The sequence below is a fragment of the Poecilia formosa genome, unplaced genomic scaffold (genome assembly GCF_000485575.1).
Source record: "Poecilia formosa unplaced genomic scaffold, Poecilia_formosa-5.1.2 Scaffold713, whole genome shotgun sequence".
Lineage (NCBI taxonomy): Eukaryota > Metazoa > Chordata > Actinopteri > Cyprinodontiformes > Poeciliidae > Poecilia > Poecilia formosa.
The window spans coordinates 18842-35231 of NW_006800652.1; the positions used below are offsets into that span (position 1 = coordinate 18842).

General features: G+C 42.2%; 2 protein-coding genes across 6 annotated transcripts in view; both read right to left on the reverse strand.

The window, feature by feature from the left end:
* Nucleotides 1-908, reverse strand: part of LOC103131049 (claudin-11-like) — a 5088-nt gene extending 4180 nt beyond the window's left edge. Inside the window, exon 1 of the mRNA XM_007542606.2 lies at nt 147-908. Coding sequence (XP_007542668.1) covers nt 147-372 — 226 coding nt within the window. The 5' untranslated portion in view covers nt 373-908. The remainder of the gene's footprint in view (nt 1-146) is intronic.
* A 595-nt stretch (nt 909-1503) lies between these two features.
* LOC103131050 (polyhomeotic-like protein 3) lies at nt 1504-16384 on the reverse strand. Of its 5 annotated transcripts, none has more exons than XM_016666363.1 (12): nt 16082-16264; nt 13555-13707; nt 12382-12474; nt 12049-12256; nt 9981-10964; nt 9069-9950; nt 6885-7222; nt 6250-6415; nt 6050-6161; nt 5163-5283; nt 3902-4223; nt 1504-2331 (listed from the first exon to the last, which is right to left on the reverse strand). In XM_016666363.1, the coding sequence occupies exons 1-12, from the start codon at nt 16175-16177 to the stop codon at nt 2177-2179; spliced, it is 3630 nt and encodes a 1209-aa protein (XP_016521849.1). In that variant the 5' UTR covers nt 16178-16264; the 3' UTR covers nt 1504-2176. The 5 variants fall into 5 exon arrangements, with proteins under 5 accessions (XP_016521849.1, XP_016521850.1, XP_016521848.1 ...); XM_016666364.1 differs by having other exon boundaries at nt 9069-9920; nt 9951-10964; XM_016666362.1 differs by having other exon boundaries at nt 9069-9890; nt 9921-10964.
* Nucleotides 16385-16390: the final 6 nt, after the last annotated feature.

Consider the following 16390-nt stretch of genomic DNA (forward strand, 5'->3'; position numbering starts at 1 on the left):
AGGTTAAAGGAGCAGCAGGACCAGGTTAAAGGAGCAGCAGGACCAGGTTAAAGGAGCAGCAGGACCAGGTTAAAGGAGCAGCAGGACCAGGTTAAAGGAGCAGCAGGAATCAGCAGCAGGACCAGGTTAAAGGAGCAGCTTCTTACCGGGCAGCGAGAACATCTGGTCCAGAGACACACAGTGGTAGAGTGATGGAGACACCACGCACTCGGCCCACAGGCCGCGTGACCCCAGCTCGTCCATGCGCAGGCAGGTGGCCACCGAGTAGTCGCACGTCTGGACCCAGTTGTTGGTCGCCGTGGCGAAGATGAGCCCGACCCAACCCACGCAGCTCCCCCCGACGCCAACCAGCTGCCTGCAGATATGCGCCATGGAGATCCGCCGTGCGTCTTTACACGTTCCAAAAAACACAACTTTTATCTTCCTGAGGGCTTTTAGCCGTTGGTTATTTTCTTTCCTGTCTCCAGGAAATAAAAACTTATCCAAATGTTCTTTATTGGGTAAATAAAGCACAAATTTCAGCAGGTTCTTCTGCGTAATTCAGAAAGGAAAAAAAAAAATCCCTGAAAGATGCTTTTCCTTGACTAAAAATGTTTCAAAAAGTCTGAAATAAGATGAGGAGCTGCTGCACCGTGTCCCGTTGTGCGTTATCCACAAGGAAAGAAAATCATAAGATTTATCTCAGGGTGTGGCGCGAACCTGCCCCCCTCCCAACGCCAACCAGGGAAAATCCAGATCCAAACCTGAACCAGATGGAGAGCAGAGGAGCAGCAGGGCTGAGCTGAGACATCTGGAGGGCAAAGGTCAGGATCTGCATCTTCAGGAAGGAACTCAGAGACATGAATCTGAATCAGTTTCCTTCAGATGCAGCAGCTTTAAACCGCAGAGTGTCAGGGACACCATGGGCAGGAAAACAGGAGTAAATGTCTGTCAAAAACTCAGAAACTGAGTTTAATCTCAGAAATTTTGTAGAAAGTTTTTTTTAAATTTCTGAGCTCCCAAAGTCGTGGATGTGTTTAATAATCAGTCCTCCCTACAAAATATATTAAGATGACATTTTAATGGTATATCACCAGTAAAATAACATTTAAACTGTTCAAACATAAAGATGAATAACTATTTTAAAATATAATCATGTAATATTTTATAATAAATAAACTGCAAAGTGAAAATGATAAAAATCTAACATTAAGTCAGATAACTGAAAAACTAAATATATATTTAACAAATAAAAAATAGGAAAATAAAACTTATTTCAAAACTGCAAAAATCTTTATTTTTCTGTTGTTAATGATTAAGATAAATGATGAATAAAAATATTCTTTTGTACTACATTTTCATTTTAAACAGTTTTATATGTAAAATTCTGAATTATTTCCATTGTAAAATTATTTTATTTGTTTAACTTTTGCATATAAAATGTTTTTTCTCTTTATTATCTTTTATAAATTAATTTCATTACACCATCAGAACTCTGAGGGCTGAAGGAAAACCAGCAGCCGGTTTGGTTAATTGTTCATTTATTAAATAATTTCAAGCAGGATATCATAAAAATGTGACGACTGAAGACGATGCTCGCTACCCTGATGGCGACGCTTCGAACCAAGACGAGTTTCTGTCCAGAACTTGTTGATAGAAAACATTAAACTTTGATGAATGACTTACAAACTCTACAGATTATTGTCGTCTTCTTCCTTTAACACACACACTCAGTCACACACACACACACACACACACGCGCACACACACACACACACACACTGGTTATGTTAGCTACAGGGATAGATTTGTCATTGACGTCACGCTCTAAAAAAACTAAATAGACAAATTTCATATATTAAATGTTGAAAATCCTTCATGAAATAGCTTGAAATGTACACTCTCCAGTGGCTTGTAAAATATACAGAAAGGTACAAAACTCCTCGTGGTTTCCTGCTACACAGACGAGGCTCCGCTCCGGTCCGGTCCGGTCCGCTAAGGCCACACCTCCATCACAACATCATAAATTATAAATTACCAACAATTTCCTCTTTTTGTGACTTTGTTCTGTCATCCTTGGTGTCAGCTTCGGTCCTTTGAAAACACACGAACCCCGAAGTTTCCAGATTTCTCGTCTTTATTGCCTCCTGAGCGCCGCCCCCTCTGCGTCCCCCTCTGGGTTCGCCGCCTCGTCCTCTCACTGGTTCTTCAGGGCGTTGATGTGAGCGCAGATCTTGAGGGCCGGGCCCAGTTTGATGTTCATGCTGGTCATCAGGTGATCCTCGGTCAGCAGCAGCAGCGCCTGGCCGTCGATCTCCTGCAGCCTGAAGGCCTCGGCCACGTCGCCGCAGCCTGACGGAGCAACACACACACCATGAGCGGAAAGTAAGGACACCTGCTTTATTTATCTAATGCAAACTGCAGAGAAGATGTGTGGAAAACTGACTTTGTTCTTGGGTAAAGGTTAAAGGTCAGGAGAGAAAAACTGTGAACGGCTTTTTGGAAGCACTGAGCGACAAAGCCTCTAAAAACAAGATGGAAGCAGGACTAAGATGAGTAAAATAGTTTTTTGAAGTATTCAGACCAAAGTGAAATGTTTGGAGATTCTGGTCGGCACCAACACAGCGAATCAGCAGGAACAAACACGGTGAAGGAGGTATGATGGTGTGGGAACACCAACATAATAGAGTGAACCGAAGTTATCGCTGCTAATGACAGTTGATTTTTATTACATTGTATTTTTTTGTTTTCTTCTTAATTAATTTATTTTTTCTCTAACATTTTACCTGTTAGAAATAAATGAATAAATACTTCATTAAATGTTATAACGTCAGTGTGAGGATGATGAGGATGATGATGATTGGTTTTCTGTGAAGAACAGATGGGCGTGTCGTCAGTTTGTAAGATGATCTCGGCCTCTTTTTGTTTGCAACATTAACGGTTTATGATTAACGCTGATATTCTCTGCAGATGTAACCAGATCTGTTTGCTGAAACCTGGAGATGATCAGCAGCGTCAGAACCTGCAGACGGTTGGAGGCGTCAGAGTTTTTCTCCCCTCAGGGTTTTCTTCCACCTCCAGATGTTTCTCCGGTTGCTCAACCACAGTTTGTGGTTAGAGAGAAGTTGCCTCAGCCTGCTGATGGTTTCTGTGATTTGTGAAACGTTTAATTGGATGATTGGATCCAGGAAAGCCGAGTCGCCGTCATCTGCTGATGTTCGGGTGTAAATCACGCCGCTGGTTCCAGAGCGGCTTCGCTCCAGGGTTACATCAGCTCTGGGCTTTTCATTTTAGATTAGTTTATTTCATTGTGACAATTACTTTTAATTAGTTTTTAGTGTTTGCTCATTTTTATTAGTTAAATATCGTCTGTTTTTAATTAGTTCTAGTAGTAGTTTCAGTTTTTCATATTTTGGTTAATTTTTAGGTGCAGAATCAATCAATGATTATTTATTGATGATCACTCAGCGAAAAATACCATTCTCAAAAAATGTATTAAATTATTATTGAACAAGCAGCTGACTGGTATTTTCTCCCAACTCTTTGCGGACCAGTGTAAATGGAGAGCTGTAATTTGCTGAAAACATGAAACAGTTACTGACTCAATGTTCTGATCTCTGTGTGGAAAATGTTTGTGTTGAATCCTGACACATTAGTGACACAGAGAGCGATAAAAAACAAGAATACAACTGGTTTTGAGTTATTCTGTAATTGTTTTTCTGTTATTTTGCCCTTTGCTGTGGCCACTGGACTGAATCAATAATACCTACATCTCCAGGTTTGTTAACGTTATTGTTCTACCGCGGCAGCGCGGCTACAGATGGGAAGTAAAAGAATAGTGCGCATGCGCGGCATTTCCGGATGTAAACAACAACGTCCACGTGTCTATAACAACCTTGCTGTACCGCGGGCGGAGACTCACCCGGCAGCGTGTGGATGAAGGCCGTCACCTCCTCCACGCTCCACTGGGCCGGGGCGGGCCGGAACGTGGTGGTCGGCGTCGAGGCCGTGACGGCCGGCGCCGACGCCCTGCGCGCGCGCCGTGCCGCCCGCCGCTCCATCCTGGCTGCCATGGCAACAGCAGGATCCTCCTCTCCTCCGTCGTCGTCGTCGTCCTCCGCCTCTCCAAAGCCATGCGGGGACGCCCCCATGTCGTCGTCTTCCTCCTCGGCCTTCTGCTCCGCCGCCGCCGGCTTCTCCTTCCCGTCTTTCTCGCGGCGCCCGGCGCTCCAAAGGTCCCGGGGCTGCGGGGGGACAGGAGGCGGGACAAGAGGACAGGTGAGAGACGGACGAGTCCACGCATTATTTCTCCTCTTCCTAAATTAACTGCTGTCAGTTATGAGTAAAAATCTCCGATTTAAATCTTTTAGCATTTAAACAGAAATAGTGTCACGATTCGCAAATACTGTGGAAAAGAATGAGAATTAAATGTGCAAACAAACCATAAACACAAAAATCAATACTTTTCCAATTTCTGAAATACCTTTTTATTTGGTACTTTATAATTTATCTTTTGCATTATTCTTTTGTTTTTAAATGTGATATTATAGACTCAATTATTACAACTTTCCTTTACATTTCAACATTTATCTTTTATAAATAATCTGTTGGATATTTGTTGTTTTGTGTTAAAAGTGGAAGAAAAAATAGAGAAATGTAAAGGTTCTGATACAAACAATGGAAAATCATTTTCAGTGATTTCTAGAGCAAGAATTAAAATTTTCACTTTTGTACAAAACATTACAGAGATTTTGCATATTTGTTTTAAGTCTTTATCTGAGAGTGAACTGTTACTAAAGTTAATTTTTTTTTAATTCGTAGGACCAGAACATTGCTATGTAAACCACCAGAGGACGCAAACTCCCCATCTTTCCTCTTACAGTCTGGACAGATTCGAGCTTTCAGTATAAACTGCAGACTGGAGTAACTCAGTGAATAATGTGAGTATCTGAACAAAGATTAATTTATGATCTAAAGAGAAAAATTGTGAAAACTGAATAATTTAATGTCAGCCTAATTATTTTGTGTCCTGGTTTTTCAGGTTGACAGGTGGATCACAACCCCCAAAAGTTTCTCTGCTTTTCCTCGTTTCCTCTGCAGGTTTTCATGTATCCAGAGGATTTTAGTAATTTTCATGTAGGTGTGTTGTCATGTCAGAGTGGAGGCTGGATGGGGGTTCCTACCAGGCGCAGCAGCAGAGGTTTCCCCGGTACCGACTCGGCCCGGTTCAGGGCCGGTCGGGGCCTCTCGGACCGGCTGCCAGCGCTCAGGGCCCTTAAGCGCTTCGTCAGCCGGACGTTGAAACTGAAAGAGAAAGCCAGAGGAACGGTGAGGGACGAGCCACTCTGCTGCTCTGATTCAGATCTGCATTAACCAGCTGTTTGCCTCTGCTCTGGTACCACAGAACCACAGAACCACATCCTGCCAGCGCCACCGCCGCTGCAGCAGCTGCTGGGACTGCAGCACTACCTGTGCAGCAAAGGTCAGAACTCACTTCGTTTAAGATTTACATACTTTAAAAAAAAAATCCCCCTGACTGTGATGTCATGTTTTTAATAAATCAACACAGGTTTGTTATATTCAACTAAAATGCACAAAAGAACAAAAATAAAATTGAGAAAACATTTTTATTAACTTAAATAAATAAAAATGGTAAATAAAACTGCAGCTACTTCTATAAAAAAAAATTTCTACATATTTGTTGAAACGGTTGCTATGTCATTAAAGTATGGTGTGAGACATAATCATTGAAAAAACTGAGCTCCTTCCCTTTCTTCCAATGCTAATTAGAAGCAACCAATCAGAGCCAGGAGGCGGGTCTTAGCGCTGACAATCACCATCATTGTGGCCCATTTTCTCTCTTTTGGCCCCTGACCAGGTCAATCATGGTACAACTTTGTCCAAAAAAGTAGAAAACACTCAATGATTCCAAAACACTGTCTGTTGATCCCTGCTGGGGACATGAATCTTTAAAAAAAATATTTTTAAGCTATGCTTCTTGGAGATCAGTCCAAGAAACGGACTGATCTCCGTCTGGTTCTGGTCTGAAGACAGAGGAAGTCGTTCTCACCCGCGCGCGCAGGAAGTGGAGCAGAACCGTTTGGAGCGCATGAAGTTGTGCGCGTGGCCTCGCTTCCCGCAGAACTGACAGTGCAGCACCGTCCGGTCTTTGTGGCCCGACTCTGAGGGAACACAACAAACACGCCCAGGGTGAGCCCGGTTCCGCTCGGTTTCACCTGACCCGCAGAACGCAGTTCCGTCCAGCCTTACTGTTCCCCAGGTCGCCGGTGTCTCCGCCGTCCTCTTCCTCTGAGTCTGTGGACGGTTCTGTCGGCTTCACGGGTTCTGATGCAGGCAGCGCCGGCCTCCCATTGGTCCCGTTCACTTCCTGGGGTTTGGGCACCTGCTCCGGAACCAGCAGGGAGGAGCGGTTCACCTGGACGACAGAACAATGATCAGGGTTCACTTAATATTCAACACTTATTGTTCCTGAAGAAAAGAACTGAGGAAATTATGGCTGAACTTTAGTACAGATGGAACCGCTGCTGGATAAATGTTCTACTTTATTCTATTGCTGGAAATCAGTTTTTATATAAAAATGAAATATTTCACTAATGCATCAGATTTACGAAAACATCTGCTTATCCTGTGTCCAACAAAAAATTAAATACTCAGCAAAATTAGTAAAAATGTACATTTTAGAAATAAACTAAAATGTACATTTTTAAATTTAAATAAAAAGAACGTAATAATTTATGGAATATAAAAATATAAAGGACACAAAACCAAGAAATATTTTAGACTGATTGATTTTGTGGGCTGTGGCCTCAGAGTATAAAGGGCTTGTAAGTGTAAATGCCAGATGTTTAGGTAAGATCAGTGACGCCGTTTCTTCGGGTTCTTACAGGAAACGGTTGGAGACCCTCCTGGATGACGAATCCCTCCACCAGGTGAGTCAGAACCTGTCGCCCCTCAGGCCACGCCTTCATCTCCCAGGGGGCGGCCAGTGATTGGCTGAAGCTCTCAGACTCATTGTCTGATTGGTAGATGGGTTCAGTCTCGGCTTCTGTTGCATGATGGGAATCTGATGGCGTTTTGTCGGCCTTCGCCGCCTCGTGCTGCGGCGGCAGGCTGAGATCGGTGGGGTGGGCGGCCTGGGCGGGGAGCAGGGGGGGAGGGTTCTCTGATGAGGAGGCGATGAAGGGGGAGGAAGGAGGAGACTGGGAGGAGAGGCTGGACAACGCTGGGAGGAAATAAAACGGAAATCTGATCAGTCTGCACAGTTACAGCTAAGAATTAACAAAACTAGAACATGCTGAGGTTTGAGAACTATGTGATGGGAAATTCATGAAATTATATGAGGGAATCCTGAATATTTTCAATGATAAAACTGGATGTTAAATAGGACCCAAATGTTAAATAAAAGGCTGAGTCTCTCGTTTCTATGGTGATTCCCTCCTTTTCTGGAGCGGGAGAGCACAGCACCACTCTAAATGAGGCTAAAACAGATAGTCACTGTGCAGAGCATGTATACTAAATCATAAAACATACCAAACTAAAAGTTGAAGTAATGTCTGATGGCCACACTTGCAGAGTTTTATGTCTGTAAAGTGTTTTATGGAGGAGATTTGACAATAGAAGTTATAATGGAAGTCGGGTTTGTGTTTTCTACACTCTGGATTGATTCAATGTAAAACTAAGTCTTACAGCAGTGGGAAACACTTTGTGTGAAAGTAGAAAGAAATACCTACATTTTGATGTATAAATTCTATATATAGAGAAGAGACTGCGGGCGTTAATGTAGTTTAAAGAAAAAAAATCAGTCCAAATGGATGAGCGACTCTGAAAGCTGAACATTCCATAAAATCTAAAATAAATCCTAAAACTTAAACAACAAATGTGTAAAAATAATAAAAGATATCAAAATGGTAACTCAGATAAAGTCTAACTTTATTTGACCAGTTTGAACTTAAAAATTGTTTCTACTGTAAACTAAGCCTGAGCTACGGAGCTTCAGAGAGGGCAACATTTTACAACTTTTTTTTTTTTGACAAATTCTAATCGGATATTTTCATGTTGGGTTTTTCCAAACTGCAGGAGAAGCAGGAAACTGAAAAATGTGATGGGAGCAGAAGAACAGGCAGTATTAACATTCCAGTAAATATTTATGAATCAAATGTAAGCAAAAAGATTAGGTTAAATTTATGTTTAAAAAAAAACTTCACAGTTCTCAAAAAGTAATTTTTCTTCATACTAGCTTGACTCATCTGGTTTGTTCTGCATTTTCAGAAGAACTGAAACAAATATGTCAGCCAGGTTACATTTTGAAGCTGACAGGAACCTGTTTGCTCCAGCATCAGTCTGTTTAAATGAAGATTTTAGTCCAATATGGGGTATGATAGCTCTGGTTTCTGGTTTTGTCTCTCTTTTTTGCCTTTGTTTGATAATACTAGAAAGCATCTGACTCTCCTGCAACATAAAGCTGATGGCTATAGAGATGATGGAGCGTTGAGATTAAAGGTAGTATAGTCTGATTTAATCCAACTCCATCCAGTCCATCTGTCTAGAAAGTCCGGTTCGTTTGGTGAGGTGTGAGTGCTAATCAAACTATGGTCCGCCTATAAACCTCGGTTTCGGTTTGTTGAAGTGAACTCTGGTTCAGTTTGAACGCGTATGTGAATGCTACGCAGACCAGAAACCGCTCCAAAAGAAGGAAGTGGACTACAGTGCAGGACGAAATGACCCAAAGAGAAACCCTCCAACTGCTAAAATCTGACGTAGCTCAAGTTTTTGTTTCCATTTTGTAAAAAAGGAACTTGCACTCAGTGGTTTCTGAGTGGTTTTTGATGCAGCGCCCCCACAGGCGAGGAGGGGAACAGGCTGCTCAAAGGGTTTGAATCAAGTGCAACGTGAAAACAAACCATGAACTGAGTCTACCGGACTATCAGCTTTGAAAACACCCAGATTTACTGGGATGATATCTGCTGCTATTAGATTTCTGAAGGAAAGTTTGGCGACCAGAATCGGACCCGGTCTGATCCAATAATGGAGCAGAATAAATGAGCAGAAGGTTTTGTGTCGGGAGGTACCTGACTGATTGTCGGACTGGGTCGACATGTTCTCACAGAAGTCCTCCTGGTTGGACTGAAGGTCCCGTTGAGGTTCTGGCAGCCGCTGGCTTTGGACCTCAGGAACCGGTCCTGTTGCTGGTGATTGGGCCAGAACTGGTCCTGTTACTGGTTTATGGGTCAGAACTAATCCTTTCATTGGCGTTTGGGTTGAAACTAGTTCTGTTACTGGAGATTTAACTGGAACAGTTCCTGATACTGGTTTATGGGTCAGAACCAGTTCTGTTACTGGTGTTTGGGTTGAAACTAGTCCTGTTGCAGGAGCTTTAACTGGGACTGGTCCGATACCTGGTTTATGGGTCAGAACTAGTTCTGTTACAGGACATTTAACTGGAACTGGTCCTGTTACTGGTTTACAGGTCAGAACTAGCTCTGTTACTGGTGTTTGGGTTGAAATCAGTTCTGCTGCAGGAGCTTTAACTGGGACTGGTCCAGTTACTGGAGTTTGGGCTGAAACTGGTCCTGTTACTTGGGTTTTGGTTGAAGCTGGTCCCATTGCCGGTGTTTTGACTGGAACTGGTCCAGTTACTGGAGTTTGGACTGAAAGTGGTCCAGTCACTTGGGTTTTAGTCGAAACTTGTCCTTTTACTGACGTTTTAACAGCAGCTGGTCCTGGTACTGGTGATACTGGTTCTGTTACTGAAGTTTGGGTTGAAGCTGGTCCTTTTACTGGGGTATTATTTGGCGCTAGTCCTGTTACTGGTGTTTGGACTGAAACTGGTCCTGTTACCAGTGTTTTAGTGGAAACCAGTCCTTTTACAGGAGTTTTAACAGGAACTGGTCCTGTTACTGGTGGTTTAACGGGAACTGGACCTGTTACTGGTGGTTTAACGGGAACTGGACCTGTTACCGGAACCTTAACAGGAAGTGGACCTGTTACTAGTGGTTTAACAGGAAGGGATCCTGGTACTGGAGGTTTAACGGGAACTGGACCTGTTACTGGTTTTTCACCTGGAACGGATTCTGTTACTGGATTCTGGACTGAAACTGTTGCTTTTAATGGAGTTTTTACTGGTGCTGGAGTGAGATCCAGTTTGGGTTTTGATTCCTTGCTTGAGTCTTTGACGATGTCTGGATGTGGAGCCGGTTCTGTGTTCTGGTCGATCTGGCAGTCTGATGTATCCATGGGAGTATCTCCTCCTTCGTCCTCCACCTCCTCATGTTTCCTTTTCTTTCCTGTTTGTCTCCTCTCTCTGTCTCTCTGGTCTTCTTCCTTTACCTCCATCTGATCCGGTTCGGGTTCCTGCTCCGTATCAGTGAGCTTCTCCTGCTTTATCGTCTCCGTTTGGACATTTTTCTCTGCCTGGAGGTCTTTACCGGCGCTCCGTTCCTCTCTGATTCCTGGTCTCACTCCTCGGCTTATGGGTCCTTGATCGTCACTCTCCTTCTGCTCTCTCTTCTTCGTCAAAGTTTGTGTGTGAGAATGAGCAGAAGGCAAAGCAGAGGCATTCAAAGGAAGAGGATTCAAGTCGTCCTTGTTTGCAGTCTTCTTTGATTGGCTGGAATGCTCAGGCAGCTCGGCGGGCTTGGACTGGACCGCAGGGTGGGCGTATGTTCCCGCCTGTGGCTGCTGACTGGAGGAAAGGGCGATCATCTGCAGCTGCCTCGCTGCAGACGGTGAGCGCTCAAAGTGGTTGGAAGAAGATAACGGGCTGTGTTGGGACGGGCTTGGACCCAGAACGGTTTGAGTTAACGGAGAGCTCTTTAGCCCAGTCAGCTGCTTACTGACAGATGTGGCCTGGCTGGAGGGAGCCGCAGCGATGGGTTGGAGGGATTGTCGAGGGGTTGTTGCTCTGTGACTGCTGGGAGAGAGAAGCCTGGGTCGAAGAGGGACGGCCCGGACGGGAGAGTAGAGAGCTGGAAGAAGCAAAGAGGAAGAAATCTTTTAAACATGAACATTTAAAACGAGGCATGATTACTGGTTTAGACTTGAAGCTTACTGTGGATACAGAGGTTGGTTTTCTGACTGTTTAGTTCATGATTAAAACCTAAAAACCTCTTTCACTCAGGATAAAGACCCAGCTACGATGTAAGAGTATAAGAAGAATGTCTTTCCAGAGTCTTGACGAGGCCTTTGGGAAGTATTGGCCATTTACCATTGGTAAGGGCTCAGTGGAATCTCAGTGAGGTCTTAGGACAGCCTTGACAAGTACAGGTCATCTACCGTTGGTAAGGGGTCACTAGGTCTCAGTAAGATCTTGGAAAAGTCTTAGCAAGGTCTTAGTGAGGTCTTTGTAAAGCCTAGTAAAGTCTTGCCAGGGGATCAATGAAGTGTTAGTGGGATTTGGTGGAGTTGTTGAACTTACACAGTGAGACAGGTTTTATTTTTATTTAATAATAATGATGAGGATAATTTCTAAATAAAATGATATTGTGTAATCCAATCATATGATGTTGCACTCTGTAATAATATAAAACATACTGTAAATATATTCCAAGTGTGAGAACACTGAATTATTATTATAATAATAATAATAATAATAATAATAATTATTATTATTATTATTACTATTATTATTATTATATGTTATTATAATTGTCATTATGTAATCATTTAACTTCCCTTTGAAATTAATAAAGCATTTATGAATTTGAATTCATTATTAATGAAAATGTTTTTTTAAATGTCTCCATAAAATGTATATACAGAGTTTAAATTACAGGAAAAAGTAAGAAAAACTGCATGAACTAATTCTTTCTAGGTAAAAAATGTACAAATTCTGGAAAAGTTTTTGGGTTTTTTTTGTTCTTGTTCCAACAGATTAACTGTAAAAACTTTAGTTCGGAGTAAATATAATACATCAGATTTACAGGAATGACAGGAATATGATGTTTTATTCACCCATGTTGATTTAAAAACACGATAATAAAGATAAAAGTTTATCTAAATGGACAAAACATAAACTAAATCATGTCTTTTATAAGAAACATGAGGCCCTACTTGGAGGCGGAACGGAAAGATGGCGGCCGGGCGCGGTCGGGCTCTCGGTTGCCGTGGCGCTGGGCTGCGGTCGCGGCCTGAGCGGAGGGAAGACGGGGGCGCTGGGCCGAGAGAGGGGCGGCGGCGCCGAGGAGGGAGGCTTCAGCCGCAGGGACGGGGGGATGGTGAGGGTCCCGGGGGGAGGAGGCCTCAAGGTGAGGCTCTGCAGCTGCAGGGGAACCGGGAGAGAAACGATGGTTAAGGACCAGCCGCTGCTTAGCAACGGTTACCGGGCAGCCTGACAACTGAAGCTGCTGCTAGTCAAAGGAAAGCATAAAGATCCGGCAGGCTCACCTGGGCGGAGGCGGGGTTAGAGGAGAGGACGGAGGAGGAAGAGGAGGAGGAAGAGGGCGGCTGTGCAGGTCGCATAGCAGACGTAAGAATGAGCTGCGAGGAAATCCGAGGAGGCAGAAAAAACGAGGAGGAAATGAAGGGAGGAGAGCAGGAAGGCAGAGCTGAGCATTCATGAAAAATAAAACCATTTCCTCTCAGTTTAATCTACAGATTATTTAAAAAAAAAGGAGTAAAATGTCCACAAAAAACTTTTGAGATTAATTTCAGAAACTTTCTAGAAAATTTCTGTAGTTAATCTCTAAATTTCTGAGTATTTTCTAGAAAATTTTACACTTTTCAAACTCAGAAATTTCCAAGTTTTTTCAAGAAAATGTTTGAGTGTTTCTAGCAGAAATGTTCTCCTTTTCTTAGCTGCCATGGATCTAAAATGGCTTTAATAATTTTCTCAGAAACTGCAAAATTTACCCAAACTTAAAACCTCACCGGCGTCAATCAGTTGTATTTATTTAATGTTAACATAAACTTTACTTGTATCTAATTAAACAAAAGGAAAGGCATCACTGCAGAAAATGTTCTGCAGTTTAGGGATCCATAGCTATTAAGAAAAGAAAAAAAGTTTTATTTATTTATGTATTTTGTTAATATTTTGTTAATAAAACGCCTCTGGGGTTCCGACTGCATCACTGCATTAAATGTGGCCTGAACATATAATTTAGAAACACCTTTGTTTTTAAAAGCATGACGATCTCAGTCTGATCTTGAAAATGTGTGTGTGTGTGTGTGTGTGTGTGTGTGTGTGTGTGTGTGTGTGTGTGTGTGTGCGTGCGTTTGTTTGTAATACCTTGTGGGGACGATTTTCCTGACATATACTACGTTGTGGGGACCAATTGCTCCTCATGGGGACCAGGCTCCGGTCCCCATGAGGGGAAACCCTGTTTTTGGGTCAGGGGTCAGAGTTAGGGCTAAGGTATGAATTGAGTTTTGGTTGGTTAGGGTTAGGTATGTGATGGTTAGGGTTAGGAAAAGGGTAAAGGTCAGGTTTAGGCTGTAGAAATGAATGGAAGTCAATGGAAAGTCCCCACAAAGATAGCAACACAAACATGCGTGTATGTGTGTGAGCAGTGTGTGTGTGTGTGTGTGTGTGTGTGCGCGTGTGTGTGTGTGTGTGTTTACCATCTGAGCTCTCAGCAGCACCTGGTCCTGCCCCGACCCTTTGAGGCCTTTCCCCAGGAGCAAAGTCTGCTGGGTAACCCTCTGCCTGACAGGTGAGGCGCTCTGATTGGCTCGTGCCAGACCAGGTGTGCCCACAGGGTGAGGCTGTTGCGCCTGGAACAAAGACAGAGAACGAGATTAAAGGAGAAAAAGATTCTGCTGCATTTTAATGAGAATTGAGACATTTAGTTTAGATTGATGTTCATTAAAAACAGCTGAATCATCAGTTCCGCTGTGAATCATCGAGTTTCCTGGACAAACCCAAAGCTAACCGACCGCAGCTGCTGCTCACGTTTACCCGACCTCTTTGTTTCACTGCAAAACTTTAAAAGAACTAAAAACAATCAACTTTCCATCAACGGAAACAAGAAAACGGCGAATTGAAGATTTTAACCGATTCAGGATTTAAATCAGTTCTCAAAGTCCAGATCGGGTTGCTGTGAACCTTAAATATGGACCATGTCATAAATAAATCAATTTAGCACCAAGTGGATTTAATCCAGAAAATCTGTTTGCTTTTTAAGAGACTTTCTAAAAACCAGACGTTGCTGATTCCCAGCAAACCAAACCTGGTTCTGCTGCCCGAAGCTGTTTGTTAATGAGTCACCATGTATTAATTATATTAATAACCCGATGAGCCACACCTGTTCCTTATTACTTACGTTTGACTTTAACAAAAATATATGCCAACTTCGTTATAAAAATATAGATACTTTGTCTTGTACTAAACATTTTCCATTGTAAGAAAATTATGGCAGTAATAATAATAAAAAGTCTCAATCTGCATCAACTGGAATTCATTTGAGAGCGATTTGAAATTACTTTTTGTGTAAAATGCCTCAAGACAACCTGTGTTGTGAATGAATGCAATATAAATAAACTGAATTACTGTTCAAAAGTTTAAAAAAAACCGTGAGAATAAAAGTCATTTGGTTCTGCTTTTTGGAGGGATTTCCAGACGTAAACGTCTTTTCTGTTGTGCCTCTCTCACATTTCAGCTGCATTTTGTCTGACAGTAAAAGCTAAACGTGATGCTGAAGCTGTGAAGCTGTGAGATGAAAGCAAACGGAGGAAACCTCAGAGAGCGAGAACAACTCTGACCCAGAGAGCAGCCCTCTGACCCTGAACGCATCACTTCCTGAATCCTGCCTGGTCTGCAGGCCGGATTCAGATACAGAGACATGAAATTTTCCTTTGAAATGCTAATGAAGCACCAGTTTTACTGACAATCACATTTTACTAAACATCACTAATATCTATTGAAATACCACATAGACCCAATAAACTGCAGTAACAAAGCAGATATGGGTTTAATTTTTATATTTGAAATGCAATTATGGTTTAATACAATTTAACAGCTTTTGAAAATGTTTTTAAAGCTTGGAAATAACAGGAAATAAAACCTTTAGATCAGCTCTTTATCGCTAAATTTAACATAAACTTATAATTAAACATAAACTGTCCAGGCTTAAGTATCTTAATTCTTCATTTTTGTTTGCTGACGTTTTTGTTCAGTTTGAATCCCAGGAAACTTTCATCCATGTTCTGTTTGTTAAAAACCCAAATCCTCCCGCTGGTGGAAAACGACTCGACTTCCTCTGGGTCAGAAACTGAAAAGATGTTGGAAACAGAACCGGTCCAAAGAACCAGGAACAGATGAACAGATGATCCTTGGTTTACATTAATAAAATGAATTTAATAAAGACATGCAGGTTAGACAGACTGTGTGAGAGTCTGTCTAATAATTAATACTCTGAATAATAAAATAATGTTAATTTTCTTACTTAAAAAGGGAATTTATTTGTTTATTTGCTTCTTTTAATGCATTCATATTGAATAAAAGGATTATGTGGCTAAATGAAAAACCACCAGAACTTAACAATTCTCTTAATCAAAAATAATTGATCAATTTGCAGAATAATAAAGTAATAAATGTTTATTCTATTACTCGCTAGAGTAATTGAATAGTAAATGTTTATTTTCTTATTTAAAAATAAATTGACTTATTTGTTTATTTGCATATTTTATTATATTGCTAATGTTGTTTAAAAGGCTTAAGTGGTTAAATACAAAATCTGCAGGATATTTTTCATCCGATTAATCAGTTAATCATTAGAATAATAAATGAAAAAAAGGGAATTAAATTATTTATTTATTTGCATCTTTTAATGTATTTCTAAAATTGTCTAAAATTTCCTTTGATGCTTAAATGAAAAATCTGAAGAATGAGCCTATCTTTATTCTATTAATCGATTAATCATCAGAATAATTGATAGATTAATTGGTAACTGAAATAATCGTTAGCTGCTGCTCAGTCAGCTCCTTTTCTAAGATTTTTTTTCAGAAACTCCCAGGAAACCAAAACCTGACAGAAGCAGCAAAAACTGAATATTAGTTTAACTTTAACTCCAAACCAGCTCTGCTCTTCACCTTTTCAAATAAAGAACAATCCTTCACAGTGTCTCCTCCTCCTCAGGTGCTGACTCACCTGGCGGCCAGGTGGGCTGGCCGGGGTGTGGAACGGCGTGATGGGCGGGGAGGTGGGCCCCCCCCGGGTGCTCCCGTTGGTCAGGCCGCTGGACATCTTGGTGGAGGTCGTGGTGCTGCCGTGTGTCGCAGCCGACGAAGACGAGGCCACGGGTGAAGCTGCGGTCGCCGTGGCAACAGAGGAGGAGGAAGGAGACGCCTTGGAGGCCGGGGAGGGCAGGATGGGGCGGGAGTAGGTGCGCAGGGTGGGGGCCGCTGTGGAGGTGAGTTTAGGCGGAGCCGGGATGAGGATGTGAGGGGACGAGGCCCC

Excerpts from the sequence above, each read along its gene's own strand:
- LOC103131050 (XM_007542608.2), bottom strand. The coding sequence starts at position 16,177 with ATGTCCAGCGGCCTGACCAACGGGAGCACCCGGGGGGGGCCCACCTCC. Across the intron at positions 13,708-16,081 it reads CCAGCCCACCTGGCCGCCAG|GCGCAACAGCCTCACCCTGT; the intron begins GTGAGTCAGCAC and ends TCTTTGTTCCAG. Across the intron at positions 12,257-12,381 it reads CTAACCCCGCCTCCGCCCAG|CTGCAGAGCCTCACCTTGAG; the intron begins GTGAGCCTGCCG and ends GTTCCCCTGCAG.